At 43.8% G+C, this 20,629-nt stretch overlaps 1 protein-coding gene across 6 annotated transcripts in view; it reads right to left on the bottom strand.

Moving 5' to 3' along the window:
• The window catches only part of RGS6 (regulator of G protein signaling 6), a 641,289-nt gene that overhangs the window by 218,551 nt on the left and 402,109 nt on the right, over positions 1-20,629 (bottom strand). For all 6 annotated transcript variants that reach the window (XM_054529656.2, XM_054529657.2, XM_054529659.2 and 3 more), the window contains 1 exon segment: positions 936-1,035. In XM_054529656.2, the coding sequence (XP_054385631.2) occupies positions 936-1,035 (100 nt within the window).

Genomic DNA, 20,629 nt, shown 5'->3' with positions numbered 1-20,629 from the left:
AGTTCCCAAAGTAGCTGCACAATTTTCCATTCCTATCACCAATATGTGAGAGTTCCAGTTGCTTCACATCCTCACCACCACTTGGTACTGTCAATATTTTTATTTTTAGCCATTCTAAAAGGTATATAGTGAAAACTAAGTCCTTTGGTTCCTAAATTTTGAAAAGCATATAGGCAGATTAAGAGAATCATCTAAAATGTTATCTTATTTGCTTACTTGTTTGGATAGCAAAAGATACATACCTAGGTAGTAAAACTATGAAGAAAAACAATGAATTGATTAGTATACAAGCAGATAGGGTTTAGGGAAGTGGATGCAATACAGTAGGTACCCAAGGGGGCTCTAAGGTATTAATAATAACATTCTTTATAAGGCAGGATGGTAGGTACATGTAATGTGTTTTATTATTTTTGAACTACCTATGTGTTTTAATATATTTCACAATAAAAAATTTTAAAAGAAAGATGAGCACACAAAACACAATATAAGGAATGAAGAAAAATATTTTAAAACCTCTCTTTCAGGAGTTCAAGTACAGTGAGTTAAAAAACTGAAAATAAAAGCATTTCGTAGAATTTGAATATAACACTTTCTTAAAAACCTGTTTAAACTTAATTTCTTTAATATTTCTGTGCTTGTGTATATCCCACAGGCAAAGTTGCTGATGGGCCACTTTATTAATGGGTTTATTTATTCCCAGAGGCCTCAATCAACATGCAGTTGAAGGGCTGGTCATGGTAGGGTCATTCTTAATGATGGGCAACAAGTAGCTTCTTCCTAGAAACTGAGACTAGGATGGGACCGGAGTCAAGAAACACACTGAATGTTTCATTTTTACTATTCACAGATCTTCAGACACCCCTCAGGCCGCAATCTAGACTTATAACTCTTTGGTAGTTCTGATTGTTACCAACACCTTGCAAGGAGGGTGTTACCTGTGACGACACTGGGGATTTTGGAGAGAAAGCTCTTGACTGTTCTGATGGGCACACCCCCTGTCTTGTCATCTTGCATCTTTGTAATGATGTCTTCAATCTGAAAGAGGTTAAAGAAAAGAAGTGTTATTTTCTCCCATAATGTAATTATAAATGGTACCTTTTTAAACAGCCCAAATGTGTAAACATGGATGTCAACAATAGATATCACAAAAAGCTCCCATCTAGTTGGTCAATAAATACAGCATCAGTATCTGCTATCTACCAAGTGCTGGGTATAGGGAGGTCTGAAGGTTATATATAGAGCATAAGTCATGTCCTGGAACAAGATCCCAGTTCAACAAGGTTTGGAGGAAGAAATACATTAGGATTCTTGATGGGATCCAACATGTAATTTGATAGATATGTGATCACAGTCTCCTTCTTTTCCAAATTGGGTTTACATATAGGTTGAACCATATGAAATTTCTATATTCAACCCCCACCCCTTCCACAAAGGCAATTTCTTATGGTTCAATATAATATGTTAACACAGATTAATATGCTGCTATTGGGAATTGCAGACAGGGCTACCTTTGGGACTAGAGAAGGATACATCTAGAGTCACATGAGAGAAAAACAAGACATGGAAAGCTCTGATCTGAAGAAGTTGGAAAACAGGTCTCAGTGGTCATGAGTGGTGGTATGTGGATAGCTATTTTAGCCTGGACTAAGGTGGTCAAGGACAGGAACTTCTCCTTTCTATAAGCCATGCTATCAGGAGAAAAGATCATAGTGGACTATGACATCCTACTGGTGAAAACAGAACAGAGAATGAGGATGGACTGATGAGGGTGTAGGTGCCTAAACCGGAAAACCAATTTGTAGCTAATAATTTACGAGCCAGAGTAATTTCCTGAGCAGAAATCTTCAGTATAGGATACAGAAAGAATTCTGTAATAAGGATACATCTGTAATAAGGATACATTTGTTTGGGGAAGGGAGAGCAACTGAAGGGGAGAAAATAATGTTTAGTATTATCACGTTTTATTTTCCTAACAAATAGAGATATCTTTGAAACACCAGGATGGAGTCTCTGAGTGAGTTCTTAATAGAGGCTCATATCATAAGACTAGAAATTAGTCTTACAGCTCATTTATTGTAACATACTACTATTGCAACTTGATGATAAGTGATTTTCTCGAAGACACATGACTAATAACTTGTTTGATAGAAATAGATAACTTGTTAGAGGCAAAGTTAGGGCATGGCATAACATCATCATCATCATAAATAGCCAAAATATATTAAAAATTTATGTGCTAGGTACTACTCTAAGTATTATACACACATTATCCTGTTTAGTCCTCATAATTACTTGATGAAATAGATTCTACTATTATCTACATTTTTTCATATAAATAAACAAAGATTTAGTGAGGTGCATCAATCAGGGTAGGGTGGCTTAAGTTATGGCAGCAAATAACCCCCCAAATGTCAGTGGCTTAGCACAAAGGTTATTTCTCTGTCATGCTACATGTCTAGTGCAGGTCAACAAGGAAACTCTACTCACTGGAGTTACATCACCTTGCATGTTGCTGGTCAATGTGCCAGGGGCACAAGAGAGAATTCTGGAGAGTCTCTCACTGGGTATTAAATAGTGTAATCCAGAAGTTACATAGAACATGTTTGCTCACAATCCTTGGCCAGAACTGGTCACATAGCACCACCCAACCACAAAGGAGTCAGGGACTCAATCCTATGGGTGCCAGGAGGAAAGGGGAACTGAAGATCTGTGATCAACATCAGTGACAACTGCAGAGGTTAAGCAACCTTTGCAACCTTCACAGGGTCACACAGCTACCCAGGTGTGCAGCCAAGTTTGAATCCAGCCATAGATCCCAGAATGGCATCTAACCCCTGAGCCATTCTGCCTCCCAGAAAATCAGCCAAACAGGGAAACCATTCTCACTGACTCTTCTGGGTTTCTCTAAGAAGGACTGAGAGTGAGAAAGAATTCTAAGCTCCCAGCACTTCAGGAGGTAGATGAGTGTTATGCTAGAAAAGAGAGTCGTTCTCTGAAGACCTGCATTCTGTTAGATGAAAACTGAAGAGGAAGTTTTATCCCAATTCATGTTAATAATCTCAGTTACTGCTGGCCTTTGTCTCCTAAACTCAATCCAACAATTTAGAGCAATTTGAGTATTATTTATTGATAGCCAAGGAGAGCTAGAAAAATGGTCATTTTCAAGGTAATTTATGTTTTTGATCTAGCATATTATTTGAAACCAGAAGTATCAGTTACATTGATGGTTTCTATGAAAATGGCCAGAAAATCATTGAGAATTGGAAGGAAACCAACAATGCAATTCAGGTAGACCCCTGAGTAGACATTAGACAGTAATGATTTACACCTCTGCTGCTGTGGGCTGGATTTGAAGGATTGGTTCTGTGACTTCTTTTTCCTCTACTCAGTTTAGTTATTTCACCACATGACTGAATCTTAGAAGGCTCATTTACTAAAGAGGTCCTATCTCCTTATGTTGGCCCACAATGTACTAAGAGGTACATCACTCATCAGGGGTTACAGCTAGATCAAAAGAACAATCCCCTCAACTAACAGAAAGAAGACTACACTCCAGCAATAGTCTGCAACATCACAGGTGTGGAAGAAGGAATTATTGCTCCCCAATTCCTGACTCCCCCATGGTATTAATATACACCTGAATCCTTGCCTTGGCCTCATAGTGAGCAGTGTCTACCTTTTCCCTTTCGGGTTTGGCCATATGATTTGCCTGGCTACTGGGGTGTTATTGAATGTGATATGAACCGGGACTTGCTATGTACCTGCATGGCTGCAGTTACTCTCTTCTCTTGCCCTCTTACCATGAGAAGAACACGCCTCAGATAGTTGTTACTTCAAGGAAGATGAGAGACATCTGGAACAAATGGTACTGAACCCATTGCTAGATCAGCCAAACCTCAGCTGGCCTATAGACTCATGAGCAAGAAATAAATGTTTATTTATTTTTTATTTATATATATTTTTTGAGACCGAGTCTCACTCTTCGCCCAGGCTGGAGTGCAGTGGCGCAATCTCGGCTCACTGCAAGCTCCACCTCCCAGGTTCATGCCATTCTCCTGCCTCAGCTACCCGAGTAGCCGGGACTACAGGTGCCTGCCACCATGCCTGGCTAATTTTTTGTATTTTTAGTAGAGATGGGGTTTCACCGTGTTAGCCAGGATGGTCTCGATCTCCTGACCTTGTGATCCGCCCGCCTCGGCCTCCCAAAGTGCTGGGATTACAGACGTGAGCCACTGCGCCCAGCCATAAATGTTTATTTTTATAGATCACTAAGTTTGAAGTGGTTTGCTCTACAGCAAAGTTATGATACAACAAGGCTCTGAAAAAATGCATTTATCAGAAATTTCTGAAGCCACAAAAAATACTTGACATTCAGAGTCAGTGAATCTTGGAATTGGGGTATCTCTGAATCACCCTTTCTAAGAATGCAGACATTCAATTTATTACCATCCACCACCTATTTTAAAACTCTTAGGGACTATATATACTATTTCAGGTAGTCCATTCCTTTGTTGTGTCAGACAAATTTTTGACATTGTTGTATTTGATTCTTGAGCACAGTCCACTACAATATCGGGTAATACTCTCTGAAATTCCTTGTCATGGTTTCTGGAGAAGTCCCAAGAGTACAGACCCAATGAAAATTACAAATGGGCTCTCAGGAACTGATCAAAATCATTACAAGTATTTTCAGAACATCTATTTCATGATCAATACTGTCCTAAGTATTTTAAATAAATTATTTAGTTGATTTCCAGGTCATAAAAGTAATTTAATAAAGATATTGAAATTGAGGCTCAGAAAGGTTAAGCAATTTATCCAAGGTCAAATAGCTAGTAAGTGGCAAGTCCAGGATTCCTACTCACCTCTACCTGACTCCAATGTACAGCCCTGTTTATCAAATCTAAAGTTCATCTTCTATTTCTCAGACTTTTAGAAAACCTTGGTTACAACCCTTCTCTGAGTAGCATATTAGGTTCAGCAATGGGGGCAGTTCCTGGGAGGTAATGTTCAGAGGCATGAACCTAGTGAGTGGCCCAGAGCCTGGCTGATCCTAGGAAACTTACTTCTCGCAGCGCCATATGCCAAGGTTAGTGCTTTGTTTGCTGTGGATCCCAGAGTGAGTTCTAGCGGAGCCTGGAGTTGGCCCCTTACACTATACAACACATTAAATCTTGAGCTGAACATGGCAAATAAAGCTTTTAGTCTCAGTGCCACCTGGTAGTCTCCAAACTCCGAACTTTTCTGCCTCTAGTATTTTCAATTCATTTCTTCCTTGCTGGACAATGAGTATAATTTATTTTACCTTACAAAAAGGGTAACTCTTTGTTCTCTATGGCCTTAGTAGTTGATTAAAAATACAGAACAGAGGCATATATACACAGCGTCTCATCTCCCTCCTTAGATTCAAAACTTTTTGCAGGCAGAGACTATTCCTGGGTTTTCATTTTCATTTTCTTAGTTAACATTAGTTGAGTATCCACTCTGGGCCAGGCACTGCTCTAAGAGCTTTATCTTATAAAATTATTGAATTCTCACAGGAGGCAGATTATTATATCCCCATTTCATAGACAAGGGAACGAAGATTCATCTTTGTGTTCTCAACCAAAGCCTGCCAACAACATTTTCAGACACAAGGCACTTAATACCATTTGCATCGAAGGGAAAGTTTAGTGCAGACCTAAAAGGGCAGAGGAGGATGCAGAGAAATTGATCCAGATAATCAGATTCTCAACCATCTCATGATTTATTTCTGCCCAGTGACTGCTGCTGTCTTGCTGTGCAGGGCTCTCTCCCTTTGTCCCACGGGATTGGTTAGATTTATCTTCCACTGGCCGATCATGGCTTCTCGGTCAGGGATGGGGAGATGGGAAGGTATAGAGACTTACGTTTTCCTGACTGTTCAGTTCCTTCTAACTTCTGACACCTTTTGTTCCTAAAGAAGAGCAAAATCAATTCCCTGACATCCTTTAATATGAAGTTCTGTGTCATTAGGGAGGATGTTTGGACTTAAGCATCACTGTGCCAATCAATAAGCAGGTGGCCCTTATCTGACAGCCAAACAATGCAGAGAAACCACTTGGCCAGCTAGGCTGGTTCCGCCTGGATGGGCCACAGCCACAGGAATATCCTTCTTCAAGGAGCTCAAAGCTCAGCACTGACAGGCAGGTAAAACATTCTTCCAAACAGCAGGACACTGTTGGAAGTGGAACCATTATGCCATAAAGTGGGTTTTCTTTTAAATGAGAAATATAAAAAGGTAGACACAATTCACTGAAATAGCCCCAAGAGTGTGCGAGAGGAGTGAGGAGAAGCAATCCTCTCTTTACAAACGGAAGCGGCAGAGGGGCAGTAGTAAGAACACGGGAGAGAACCCAGGAGACTGGCTGGCCTCAGCTTCTCTGATGTGCTGTGTTGACCTGGGACAAGTTGCTTCACCTATCTGGACTTCACTTTACTCATCCCTACAGTGATAGGCCTGGTTGCTAAACTGAGGTTTCTCATTCTGAAACTGGAGACTTCACAAAGTAAAACTCTGTCTGCAAGGAAAGGGCAGGACATGAAGCCAGGTCTCTGAGCTCTTCCTCTCCATGTTGTCTGTCTTACCAGGTGGATCCTCACAGAACATGTCTCTGCACTAACAGGTGCAAGGTAGGGGAAGCATGTTGGGCAAAACTGGGGAGTTTCTAATGTTTTCAGAAACTGTGTTGGGCAGATAGCACCAGAAGCCAGACAGAGAAATGACCCGGAGAGGCCCTCACACTGCTCCTTCTCCATCAGCCCATGCCTCTTGTCTCTGCTTTGACCCGTGACACTCCTAACAGAAACGACAAAAGGCAATATTAGTTTTTTTTCTATAAATTCATGATCCAATGAGCTAATTTACTTAGCTCCTTCAATTTTTCCCCAGTGGAGATGTTAAAAACTGAAAGTATAACAAACTATCTTGTGATTTTTTAAAAAAAAATCTACCACAACTTCGACAAAGAAGCAAAGAGTATGCCTCAAGCATGAAGGTTCTTTTTACTGAAGTGCTTCATCTTGACTTTGCAATCAGTTGCCTGTTTCTAGCTACTAATGAGTGTCACGTCGGAGTCTACCTTTCAGCAAAGACCCCCTCTGTTTTGGTGACTGTGAAGGAGTGAAAAGGACTCCTCAGACACCATCTTATCAGCCCAGAGGCAGAAATCAGAGCTGACAAATGATAATCATATTTCTTAATCCAAAATGTGCATGCTTCATTGAGCAGGCTCTGCCCCATATGTGTTCCAAAAGATCAGGCTATTTCTCTTTTTTATTTTTAAAGACACAATGCATTGCTATTTTCAACTTTTGCATGTATTTGTGTGTACATACTGGCTTAGTGGACATTCACTGAGCACCTACCAAGTGCCATGCACTGTGTTCACTTCTACTGTTATGAAAACAGGTAGAAGACAGAACCTGTTCTCCTTCCTCATGGACTAATACATTTCAGAGTGACTCAGGGATCTAGGCTTACAGTTAAGGCTGTGTTGGAGGCTGAAGAGCTAAGCATGGGTTCCAAGGAGGTTGGAAGTGAAACACTGAGGAATGCCACCATAGGCCCATGGAAGAAAACCATCACGGCTCCCTTCTTCTTTCCTTCCCTCTTTTATCATCCCATTCAAAGGCTGCAATTTCAATGGCACAAGGGGAATTTGAGGATTCCACCTGCTAACTATGACAATGATCAAAATGCCTATTAATTTGTTTTCAGCTAAGCCTATGTTTGAATCATTGTATCTGTTTAGAATGCTTTTCATGGAAAGTAACCACAACAAAAAATCCAACCTCCAAAGATGGGGGCTGATATTTTCCACATAACAAGCAGTCCGTATGTGGGTGGTGCTGACATTGCTGCAGAGGCTCTATGCTACGAACACCAACATCTTGGTCTTTCCCTTGTGGTTGCCTAAAGGCTGCCCAGCTCTAGTCATCCCTTCTCTGTGAAAGGTGGGAAGGAGGGGGAGGGGGAACAGCTGCACTCATTCCTTTTATCAGGAAAAGCATATTCCTTCCCAGAAGACCTCAACAGATCGCTGCTCAAGTCTCAGGCCAGAGCAGGGTCACACAACTACATTGAGCTGCACAGGAGGTGGGAAGAAGGTATTTAACTTTTCCAGCCTCTATACCACATGGAAGCAGGGCAAAAGGAGAATGGAAATGGGGTTAACCATTTAACACTGTCTGCCACAAGACCTTGCGTTAAAGAACACTCATAAAGGATGGTTGGGCAGGCCCTGAAGCCTCTCTGATCTGTTTTCCACACTGCAGCCTATATGATACTCTTAAAAGGGAAAATATGATCATTTAACTCCCCTACCTAAAATCTGTCCATGGTGTCCCAGTGCTTATCCTGTTATAAGCTCTTATTAAACCCTCTATCTTTTCTCCATATCAACGATCGCTCTAATTTGCATTTGTATCACCCGTTAGAGTGGTTTGCTCACCACTGAATCCTAATAGGTACTCAGTAAATATTTCTTGAATGACTATATCAATGAATGAATGAATAAATGAATCACATGAGTGCTATATTCTTAAAGAACTTTATCTTGGATTCCAGCATTCAGTGGGACTCAATATATTAAAAGGGTCTTGGAGGTAGTGATGTCTGCAATTTACAGTAAATTTAGTATTTACACTTAAGATCATTTTGCTTTGGAAATGGGTTCCATAACAAAAATCTGAAGATTTCATGAACCTTAGCAACAATGTTCAAGGAAAAGCTCCAAAGGCATCCAAGTACCAGTTGAGTGGGGAGCCAGTTCCCCAATGTACTGTGGCTGACATTACCCAGGGACAGTACCAGGGCAGATGGATGACACAGCATTATTTGTTTTGTCCCCTGGAGGCTTACTTTTACAGTTTTAATATTGCCATATGGAGTGCTTCATAAATTACTTTTATGGAAAACATTTCATTTTCTTTCATTTAATGGGAGAATGACCTTCTAAGTCTGAAATCAAATGGCTTGTTGATACTTTAGGGAAAATGTCTTTCCCCTGAGCTTGGCTGGAATAGTCAAGCCTTAGAAGGCATCATCTTTCTTGTTTAAGAATCTGTTGTTTGCTTTGCAATGTAAGTGGAGCAAGTCCTTTTGGTCAGGCCCTGGACTGAGGAATCTCTGACTGCAGATGGCCAGCAACAGTGCAGATGAGGACAATAGATACTGGCCAATGAAATATTCTAGCAACTGCAGAAGACCTAAAATCCTTTTATTCTAATCTCCTCAAATTACCTGAATTTGAGCGTGTCAACCTCTTCTTGTTGGGAACCATCCCTCCTTTACAGAAAAACATGCTGATATTTGGGAAGGGTAAATTGTTCAAGGCCAAGTGAGACTGTTGGATAAATGAGATTATTGGCATGAACCAGAGCTGGCTCCATGGATCACCACATCAGCTGGCCAGGGCAGCTGCCAGGGAGGCCCCGGCTCACCTAAGGCTTTAGCTGAGTGGAAGAAGATACAGAAAACAGGGCCATGCCATAAGCATCAAAGTTTAATACACACTATAGAAGGCAGAAAAATGTTCCCCCAAAAGAGATCCATGTCCTAATCCCTGGAATCTGTGAATATGTGACTTCATATGGCAAAAGGGACTTTGTAGATGTGATTAAGGCTAAGGATCTTAAGATGGGAGATGACCTTGGTTATCCAGGTATGCTCAGTGAATCACATAAGTCCTTGAAAGCAGAAGACCTTTCCCAGCTATAGTTGGTTAGAGACAGATGTGATGATGGAAAAGGGGTCAGATAGATGGGACTTTACTGATTTTGAAGATAGAGGAAGGGGCCACAAGCCAAGGAATGCAGGCAGCTCCTGGAAGCTGGAAAAGGCAAGAAAACAGATTATCCCTTAGAGCCTCCAGAAAGAAACACAGTGCTGCTAGCACCTTGATTTTAGCCCAGTGAGATCTTTTCAGATTCCTGACCTTCAGAACTGTAACATAATGGACTTATGTTGTTCTAAACCATTAAGTGTATGGTAATTTTTTATAGCAGCAGTAGAAAACGAATACACACAGTGATCCCCACCCACTAGCTAATATTTGGCTAATCAGTATTCCACATTGTTTCCAAAACAGATTAGTACGCATCTTCTCCTTCTGGGCAAGCAGGGGATGGATTTCCCCAAACTCTGCAGCTCTCTGTCCCTCTGAACAGCTTCATGGCCAAACCAATCATCACCTAGGACCTGTGGCAGCCCACTTGGGGAAGATGTCAGGGATGACGACAGGGAAGATGCCTGTCTATAAACCCTAAGTCATTGCCTCCATGCCATTTCCAATGCTGCATTTTTTGGATCTCTCTGGGACCAATTAGATGGGTGGCTTAGAGGTTATTTCTGGGAACTTTTTTTTTTTTTTTGAGACAAAGCCTCTGTTGCCCAGGCTGGAGTGCAGTGGCCTGACCTCAGCTCACTGCAACTTTCACCTCCCAAGTACAAGCAATTCTCCCACCTCAGCATCCCAAGTAGCTGGGATTACAGGCACCCACCACTACGCCTGGATAATTTTTTTTTTAAGACAGAGTCTCAGTCTCACTGTGTCACCCAAGCTGAAGTGCAGTGGCCTGATCTTGGCTCACTGCAACCTCCTGGGTTCAAGCGATTCTCCTGCCATAGCTTTCCAAGTAGCTGGGATTACAGGTGTGTGCCACCATGCCCGACTAAATTTTGTATTTTTGGGAGATATGGAGTTTCGCCATGTTGGTCAGGCTGGTCTCAAACTCCTGACCTAAAGTGATCTGCCTGCCTCAGCCTCCCAAAGTGCTGGGGTTACAGGCATAAGCCACCACACCTGGCCTCTGGGAGCTTCTTAATTGGGTCACAGTAGCCTATTTAAGTATCACAAGCATGAAAAAACAAAGATCCTTTTTTATTTCTCATCTCACATTTTACCTAGCCACATTTTTTAACCCAGCCTACCAAGGAGAATTGCACATGGAATATCATGTGGCAACCTAGCCCAAATAATTCAACCAGCACTGTGAAATGCTGCACATTTGAACATAAGGCCTTTAACGTTTTCTACAAAAATATTCAAGTTCTAACATATATATCATTTTTCTCTTACTGCTGCAGAGAGGTCAATAACCTTGTTTCCAAAGAAAAACAGGTCCATCCAGTGTCCTGGAATATTACTACAATTTCTTCCTCCTGGAAAAGAGCAGGGAACATAAGGCCTTGTCCTCCCTCTGACCCCAAGGACACCCTGGACTCTAAGATCACTCATCCTTTCTGGTTCATTTCCTTTCTGACCTTTCCTTGAACCAAACAACTGAACTAGCAACTGGAGTGAATCTGAGGGCTTGGAATAATTGATGTAAATTATCTCTTTGGTGAAAAAACTGCTATGACTTCCTACAGCTATGAAATAAATGCCAAGTTCCCTACTATGGAATTCAAGGTCCTCCATCATTCAGCATCCACCACCTTTCCAGCACCACCACTCCTCCCAGCCCGTTTTGCTTCTGGACACACTTATCTGCAAAACTCTCCTGAGTCTGCTTGCTGGTCATAGACTTCATCCACCCACAACAAACACATCCAAATCCTTGGCATGCTTCTAGGCCCTGCTCAAAAGCTACTTCCTCCAGGAAACTTGATATTCCAGTACCTGCATCCATACGTATTACGCATGTTATTATGGTTTGGCCCTGTGTCCCCACCCAAATCTCATGCTGAATTGTAATCCCCAGTGTTGGAGGAGGGGCCTGGTGGGAGGTGAGTGAATCATGAAGGCAGACCTCCCCTTTGCTGTTCTCATGAAAGTGAGTGAGTTTTCATGAAATCTGGTTGTTTAAAAGTGTGTAGCACTTCCATCTTTGTGCTCTTTTCCTCCTTCTGCAGACATGTAAGACATGACTTCGTCCTCTTTGCCTTCCGCTATGACTGTAAGTTTCCTGAGGCCTCCTCAGCCATGCTTCCTGTACAGCCTGTGGAACTGCGAGTCAATTAAACCTCTTTTCTTTATAAATTACATTCTCAGGTATGTCTTTATAGTAGTGCGAGAATGAACTAATACCCATGTTCTATATTTTTTATTCCCTTTTCCTATTCCAAGGCTGTGAGGCAAGAACCTGAATCAAGTCTTTCTCCCTCTGCTCCAATCACAAGAGCCACATACCCCTACTTAGGACCAATTTCATTTTCTCTGTTACTGAAGTTCTGCTTCTTTCCCTCTGGAACATAACTTTCTGGAGGGAAGAGACAGTTCTCATCTCTGAAGCACCCCTGGTCCTCTACATCTGGTCTGCATGGGACAGAAGTAGAGAATAGAAAACATCATACTCATTCCTTAAAAAAATATTTCAGGGCAATGAGAGAGCCTTTCACAGTCTCCCAGAGCTCTGGAGAGAAGTGCATTTTCAGATGGAACAAGAAGGGTGAGAATGAAGTTTCCTCAGCAGCTGCAAAAACTGGAAAGCCTTGAGAAGTCTTAAAGAGTGTGCATCTGAGGCTGTCATCACCAGACCCTCCCCTCTCCCTTCACTTTGTCTACAGGTCAAAGTGGTGCCCCCACATGGCCCACCTCATTCTCTGGAGATCTTCCCAGCCTGCCTGCACCCTAGGGCCCTTGTCTGCCTTGCACGATGACCACTACCCTTCCTCCTGAGAGCTGCTTCTGCTGCCCCTCCTGAGCACCTGGCTGTGATTCTATGCATTTGGGGCTTCCTCTGGCCCCTTGAAACCTGCCCTAAGGAGCCTCCTTCTTTTTACCATTTCCTTAGATGGCAGGCTCCCTGCTCCAGATAGTGCCATTCTCTTCCCCAGGTGTTTTCTTCTTTCACTATGTCATCCTTCATGTTTGATGTCCCAAACTGCTCCAGTGAGCACATGAGAGCCACCAGTTTGGGAGGGATACTGAGATAAATTGTAGTGTAGAGAACTCTCCTCACAATTTATAAGCAAAATCAGGTAGAAATGAGCATCAAGGTCAGTCCCAAAGGGGAAGCAGAGGAGAATCATCACTCATTCCAAATATAAATTATATTTGAGCATGCACTGCCTGCTAGGTGCTGGGAAACTGGAAAGGCAGGGCCCTTCCCTTGGTGCTTTCTTATAGCACAGGGGCCCCTTCAGGATTTTAAATGAGTCTGAAAAAGAAGAACAGTCCCCAGGAGGGCCGCATAGAAGGAGGTGCAACCACAAGGCTGACTTCAGGAAATTCCTGCCTGATCCCAACAGCACCTGAGGTCCTAGAACCTCACAGGGGGTCCCAGGACAACCCCCTTCCTTGTGTTGCCTGAGACCCAGCAGCAAAGATCCCTTTTTTAGTTTCATTTCTCATGCCTTTCCTGCTGATTTTTAATGCTGCCTCCGAACATACCAGCTCAGGCTCTGCTGCTTTCAGGAGTGCCTTTCCAAGCGACACCAGAGTGCTGTTCCTGCTCTGTAACTGACTGCCCAGAGACCATCATCTCATCTGAAGACTTGGAGTCCTTCCCCTCATGGTGTTCCTGCACCAAAAAATGTCCTCTGCATTGCCCCACTTCCCACTCTTTACATAGAAGGAAGCATGACCAGGTACCCCCTGGTCTTTCTAAATTGGCTGGTCTCTCCACTGCCCAGCTCTTCAATCCAGCCACCAAAGGATTCAATGGAATGGGCTAAGGTACAATGGCATTTTAGTTCTTTAGTTCTTTTGGACTACTATAGCAAAATATCTTTGCCTGGGTAACTTATAAACAATAGAAATTTATTACTCACAGTTTGGGAGGCTGTAAAGTCCAAGATCAAGTCACTGACAGATTTGGTGTCTGGTGAGGGCTTGTTCTACTTTCATAAATGGCACTTTCCATGTGTCCTGATAAGCCAGCAGAGCCAAACAGGCTTCCTCAAACCTAATCTCATTCATGGAGGCAGAACACTAATGACCTAATTACCTCCAAGGGCCCCACCCCTTAACATTATCACCTTGGGGGCTGGGTTTCAACATATGAATTTTGGTGGGACACAACATTCTGATCATAGCAAATGGGTACTTTTTATTCTTTTCTTTATGCTTTATAGTGATATTTACCAAAATATCTCTAATATCCATGAACTACTTTTTATCAATTCTAAAGGATAATAGTTTATTTCTCAAATTTATTTTTTATTTTTTTAAAGCTAGTCCTATTTCTAAAATTTAAGTGAGCATGCAGGCAAAATCTCTCAGGGCAGTGCCTGCCACACAGTTACTCACTCCCCAATAATGTTCATTTCCCTTTCCTTCACAATTGATTTTAATTTCTTCTTCTATCTGTAGCAAATGAATAACCACAGAAGCTTCTACAGCTCCCTTCAGAAGCATGTGATTGGACCTTCTTTTGTGCAGCTCCCCGACAAAGGCCCAGAGGACAGCAGCTGGGATTGGAGACCCATGCTTTCCAAGCAGGTATCACCAACGTCAATTCTCACACGACAAGCCCCAGTTTGTATAGGTTTCCAACTATGTAGAAAATGATTATTTCATTAACCAACTCTACACTAATTCTGTGCTTCTGATATGGTTTGGCTGTGTCCCCACCCAAATCTTATCTTGAATTGTATCTCCCTTAATTCCCACGTGTTATGGGAGGACCTAGTGGAGAGATAATTGAATCATGGGGGTGGATTCCCCCATACTGTTCTCGTGGTAGTGAATAAGTCTCATGAGATCTCATTATTTTAAAGGGGTTTCCCCTTTTGCTTGGCTCTCACTTTCTTGGCTCTCATTGTCTCTTGCCTGCCACCATGTAAGATGTGCCTTTCGCCTTCTGCCATGATTGTGAGGCCTCCCCAACAACGTGGAACTGTGAGTCCATTAAACCTCTTTTTCTTTATAAATTACCCAGTCTTGGGTATGTCTTTATCAGCATTGTGAAAACTAATACAACTTCTCAGGGCAGCCTTATCTTTATCCACCTTATGTCCCAAGTTCCATTACATGGCAGGACAAGCAGCAGGACTTTCCTGCCTACAGGTAGCACCTTGTCAAGGGGAGGCCCACATCTGCCTGGAGAAAAAATAAGCTATGCAGGCTCAGGCAAAGGTGTTTTTAAACTTCCAAATTCTTTGCTTCTTGTTCCTGAAATCACAGACTGAAAGAGAAACTTATTTTTCATCCCCAAGAAAATGATATTTGATAAAGCATGTATCTATCTGATTTAATTCTGATTTTAATCTAAGAAGGAAACCCGGGTGACTCTGGGAAGCATTTGATGGACTGTAGGCTGCACAATGAAATTCAATGGGATAAATACCAGCATCTGAAAATAAACCCCTCATTCCCCTTGGGAGAGCAGCAGGGTCATTTGCCAATTACTTCTGTTAATCATACAGATTAAAAGGTTTTTGTAGCTTGTCTCCCTATAGCTCTTCTGCAACAGGAGGGTGAGCAAGTGTGAGGTGGAGCCTGCAGCATAGGCAGGGCCTAGGAAAACCCCTGGGCCCAGCCCCATTTAGGAGGGAAATGGCCTGGGGCTGTGCTGCCTACCACTCATCGAACTGGCCAGGTCACCTCACTGCTCATGTTTGGATGGGGATGTTGCTGTCTACCCTACCCGGTCATCAGAAGAAATGAGAGCGGGAGCACCTCATAAGTAGAGGGAGCACCCAGCACCTCTGCTGTAAACAATAGCGTCCTTCTCTTCTCCTTCCTCTACTTGTGGGTTAAGGAGTTGCAGGAAACCAGGAGGTAGAGAGGCACGATGCAGATCTGAGAAACCACTGTATTGGAAACACAGACCATAATAATGTGGAAAGTTTACCCCTGACTTAAGAAGAAAGGCTTTTACAGGGGAGGAGGTGTTGGTTAGGTGGTGGGGGTTAGAGGTTGAAATGGGTGATGGGGGTTAGAGGTTGAAATGGGTGATGGGGGTGGGAGTCAGTTCCAGAGCTGAGCCACATCAGAAGCACCACCGTCTCATGGGCAACTTTCCTAATGGTGGCTCCACCTGCTTCCAGGAGCTTTACCTGATGGGCGATATTCCTATGACAACTCTTTGGGAATCCCCTTGTTATGGACTGAATTGTGCCCCACTCCAAATCGAGACATTGAAGTTCTAACTTTCAGTACCTCAGAATGTGATCTCATTTGGAAATAGGGCCTTTACAGAGGTAATCGAGTTAAAATGAGGTTGTTAGTGTGGAGCTTAATCTAAAATGACTGATGTCCTTATAAAAAGGGGAAATTTAGACACAGACAGACACACACAGAGGGAAGATACTGTGAAGAAACACAGGGGGCAAAGTCATCTACAGGCCAGGGAGACAGACCAGGAGCAGATCCTTTCCTTGCAGCCCCGGGAAGGAACCAACCCTGTCTTGATCTTAGACTTCTGGTCTCCAGAACTGTAGTTAATAAGTGTCTGTTATTTAGCCCACCCACTTTGTGATACTTAGTTATGGCAGCCCTAGCAAGCTAATGTACTCCTGAAATGACTTTGCAGATCATAGAAATTATTTTTTTCCAACTCTTTCTGCCTAACATGTAACGAAAACTATTTCCTCTCATCTTCCCTTTCTGTCTTCTCTCTCTTCCCCTTCCCCACTGCCTCTCCCTACACTCACTCACTCTCTCTCTCGAGATAACACATAATTATTTCCAAATTAGACAGCTTTCCGTGAGCCAAACTGACTAATTTGACTTCTTGCATATTGCCTGATCCCCAGTAAGCCACGCAGCATATAGTACTTCAAAGCTCGGCTTTCTGAAAGCCAATACTCTGTCTAATGTTAGGGGATAAGAATGAATGCCAAATTCATAGTCCAGATTTAAAACTAGGAGGGTCAAGAAAGACACGTTTTCTAGAATCAGGAGTGAGAAGTGTCATGATTAGAGTGGTCTTTCATTTGTTTTAAGATAACATAAAGGAAGGAATAAATGTAAACCCTTATACTTATGGCATAGATATATAGTTAGAACAACACACAATTTGAGAGATAAGTGATTCAGTAGCCCAAATAGAAGATACTTTGCAATTGAGTCAACTGAAAAATTATAATATAATATGGCAGCAAAAGAAAAAGGTGAATTTGATCTCAGGATGCATTAACAGAAACATAGTGACCTGAGTGAGAGGTGGAGTTCCTTCATCTGCTTCCAGTTCACACTGAGGAATACCGAGTTCCCTTCTGGCACTAGACTTAGGAGGACATCCACAAGCTGTGGTGGTTATCAAAGCCAGTGACCCAGATCCTGTGAAAGCATTTTAGCAGCAGGGTAGAGGTTGGCAGGACAGTGATTAGATCTTCTTCCTGAATATCTTATCAATTTAAACTGAGCTTGTCCAGCCAGTGGCCCACAGGCCACATGTGGCCCAATACAAGTTTGTAAACCTTCTTAAAACATTAAGCTCATCAGCTGTTGTTAGTGTTAGTATATTTTATGTGTGGTCCAAGACAATTCTTCTTCTTCCAGTGTGGCCCAGGGAATACAAAAGATTCGACACTCCTGATTTAAACAAAACAATAAACCATGTTAAAAACAGTGTGCTTGTTCTACAAATGCAGCTCCAAGCAAAGACTGCAGCCCTTGGCCCTTTCCATGTAGAGACAGGCTCTGTCATAGCCAAGCTGTAGAAGCACCTGTTGAGCCAATGCCCTGTCCCTGGGAGTCACTTTTCCATCTTAAAATGCCAGTCAGTTTGGAAAGGGGACTTGGTAATCTATTAATCTAGTCCTCTCTAGGATGAATTAGTCCCTAAGAGGAGCTAACTCTCATCAGGGAACCCAGAAAACAGGAGAACCCTGGACAAACAGGGATGGGGGCAGTCAGTAGCGGTGGAGGAAGGAAGGGTGGTCTGCAACATGAACTCTCAGGAGGGAAAGCCTAGGGGAGGGGCTGCATTAGTCTGTTCTCACGCTGCTAAGAAAGACATACCTGAGACTGGATAATTTACAAAAGAAAGAGGTTTAATTGACTCACAGGTCCATAAGGCTGGGGAGGCCTCACAATCGTGGCGGAAGGCGAATGAGGAGCAAAGTCACATGGCGGCAGGCAAGAGAGAGCTTACGCAGAACTCCCCTTTATAAAACCATCAGACCTCCTAAGATTTATTCACTATCATGAGAACACTACAGGAAGGACCTGCCCCCCCACGATTCAATTACCTCCCACTGGGTCCCTTTCATGACACAAGGGAATTATAGGAGGTACAATTCAAGATGAGATTTGGGTGTGGACACAGCCAAACCATATCAGAGGCTTCAGGTAGAAAGGGTGTGTGCAGCAGGTAGAAGCATGTGGGTAGCAGTTGGGTGGAAGGGCATCTCTTAGAACCAAGAGAAGCCTGAGGCAGCCAGACCCTGTGGGGAGATGCTGGACGGAGGGGAGTCCCTCCAGTGTTAGTGGGAGTAGGGGGAAAGTCTTATCTGGAAAGCCTTCCTAGTGGCTTCTCTGCAAGTAGTTCTGACCCTTGCTAGTTTCAGGGACATCACTTTCTTCTGAGGTCTCAGTCCCCTCATGAATGAATTAGATGACTTCCATCACGGAACATATTACTGCAAAAAAGTGTTTCAGGCGGACATCCCTCATCTCCCTGAATTCTGAGTGCCTCTGTGGGTGCAATTTGGGTTTCTGAGTGTTTTCAAGTCAATTCAGCCAAGCACCCCTCCCTCCTGCCATCAAGGTGATTGATGGTTTCATGGGGGAGGGGTGAAGAAGTGAGGGGGAAGGGAGGGAGCAGAGCCCTGTGGCTTGTCCACCCTATGGGCTTAACCTCCCCACCCCATGCCCTGCCAGCTTCCCCAGCTTTTTGCAGGTGTCAAACGAGACATATAGGAAGGCTCTTTCAGGAGCTAGGAGGGGCTGTGCTTGGCCCAGCTCCCAGGGCCAGTTGCCCTCCAGATAATTGGGGTTTGGCATGAACCTTGGGGGTGGGGTCCTGGCTTTGCAGCACTGAGCCTTGTGGGGAAGGATGGCCCCATTGAATGTAGGGGTGAGCACACACAAAATCCTTTCCGTCCCCACGGGGCCTCTTTCTGGACAGCAATTACATGCTGGCTTCAGACATTCTCCTGAGGCATTGAAGACCTGGGGGTATTGGAGATGGAGGTTTAAGGGGAGGTTGTGGATGAGATGGAGAAAGGCCAGCACAATCCGCATTTGTGGTAACACACGTGCAGCAAAGAGAGAGAGACAACTTCCACTTGATAACTTCTGACAGATAAAAAGCCTTTGCCAACAGGTAGGTCATTTGGGGATACAGAGATTTAATGGGAATGGAAATCTGGTGTGTGTATGTGTGTACCTGTTACCTTGCAGTGCTGGAAATAAACCTCAGCCGGTGGGCATCTAGATGGTGCTAGCTCCTCTGGCAGGGAGGGGATGGAGGGTTTTAGGAAGTATGACAACAAAGGTGCTGGCCTCCCCAAGGTCATGGGTGTGATGGTGAGGGCCCTTTCTTGCTTTCTCTAGCACACAGTGTGGGTGCTGTAGTGGGGCCCAGAACAAAGCATTTCAGGGCTTGAGCCCCAAACACCAGCTGAAGAAAAGACAATACACAGATTCTGCGACACAGTGAGTGGCTGGGAGAAATGTGATTCCGACAGTGGAAAATGCCAGCCGAGTAAATACAGCAGTGGGAGCTGCATGGAGAGGACAGAAAGAAGAGGGCCAGAGAGCTGCCTGGAGTTCTGAGCATTTGCAAAAGCAGGCCTGACAAGGATCTCCATCGAATGGGGAGGCCACAGCTTCCTCCCAGTGACATACCAACGCAGGTCCCCCACTTCCCTCATCTTTCCCTGGGCTGGGTGTCCTGCCCAATGACTCAGGCAGGAGCTGACTGCCTTCCCAACTGCCTGTTCAGAGTCTAAAAAGCTCAAGGACAAAGCCTCAATAAAACAGCTTTATTTCACTTGATTTCATGATATTTACATTTTCCCCCAGAAATGATCATTTGCCATGAATAGCAGTTCAATTACTGTGCATCCTCTAAGCATCTCACATTCCCAAGAAGAGATAGATGAGGTAGGAGTGGGAACCTGCCCTGAAACCCACAGTGGGGTGGAGCCCCATAGACCAAGAGGCAGCCTGGCCCCCTGTGGTGAGATTATGCGTGTGAAATGCCCACTGCTGTGTTCTTCATACCATGAGGGACGGGCTTTAAACTGCAAAGTGCCACACAAATTCAGCCCTGCCCCTGACTAGCTATATAACCATGAGGGTGTCCCTGCACCCGTGTGCCTCTGTTACCTTCAGTAAAATGAGAGGATTCCAGTGGCTTCTAAAATCCTCTCCAGCTCTTACAATCTCTATGACTTCTTCCTCCAAATATATGCAGGTCCCATCTCCCTGGGAGATATATGGAATGCTGTTTTCCCCGAGGAAGGCTTTTCCCCAGATGCCTCCATCTCTCGCCACAGCCCCCACCCTCTCCTTGGTAGGTGAGAAAAGAAAGCTCACCTGAAAAGTGAGATGAGACAAGGAGAGGTGGAAGAATTGGCCCTGGCTTCTTCCTGTGAGGAGCTGGGTGCTTGCAGAAGGTATGGCTCCTTTCTGTTCCCTGCCCCAGGGTACAGGGACCCAAGATCCTGCCTCCTGGGGTGAGGCAGATGGGTTTCCAGCACTGGGCATGGAAGTGTGTCTCTACTCTGGGGTTCCTAGGTGGGACATCCAGCGTCACTGTCCCCCTGTTC

The sequence above is a fragment of the Pongo abelii genome, chromosome 15 (assembly GCF_028885655.2).
Source record: "Pongo abelii isolate AG06213 chromosome 15, NHGRI_mPonAbe1-v2.0_pri, whole genome shotgun sequence".
Classification (NCBI taxonomy): domain Eukaryota; kingdom Metazoa; phylum Chordata; class Mammalia; order Primates; family Hominidae; genus Pongo; species Pongo abelii.
This window is presented reverse-complemented; position numbering and strand designations above follow the sequence as displayed.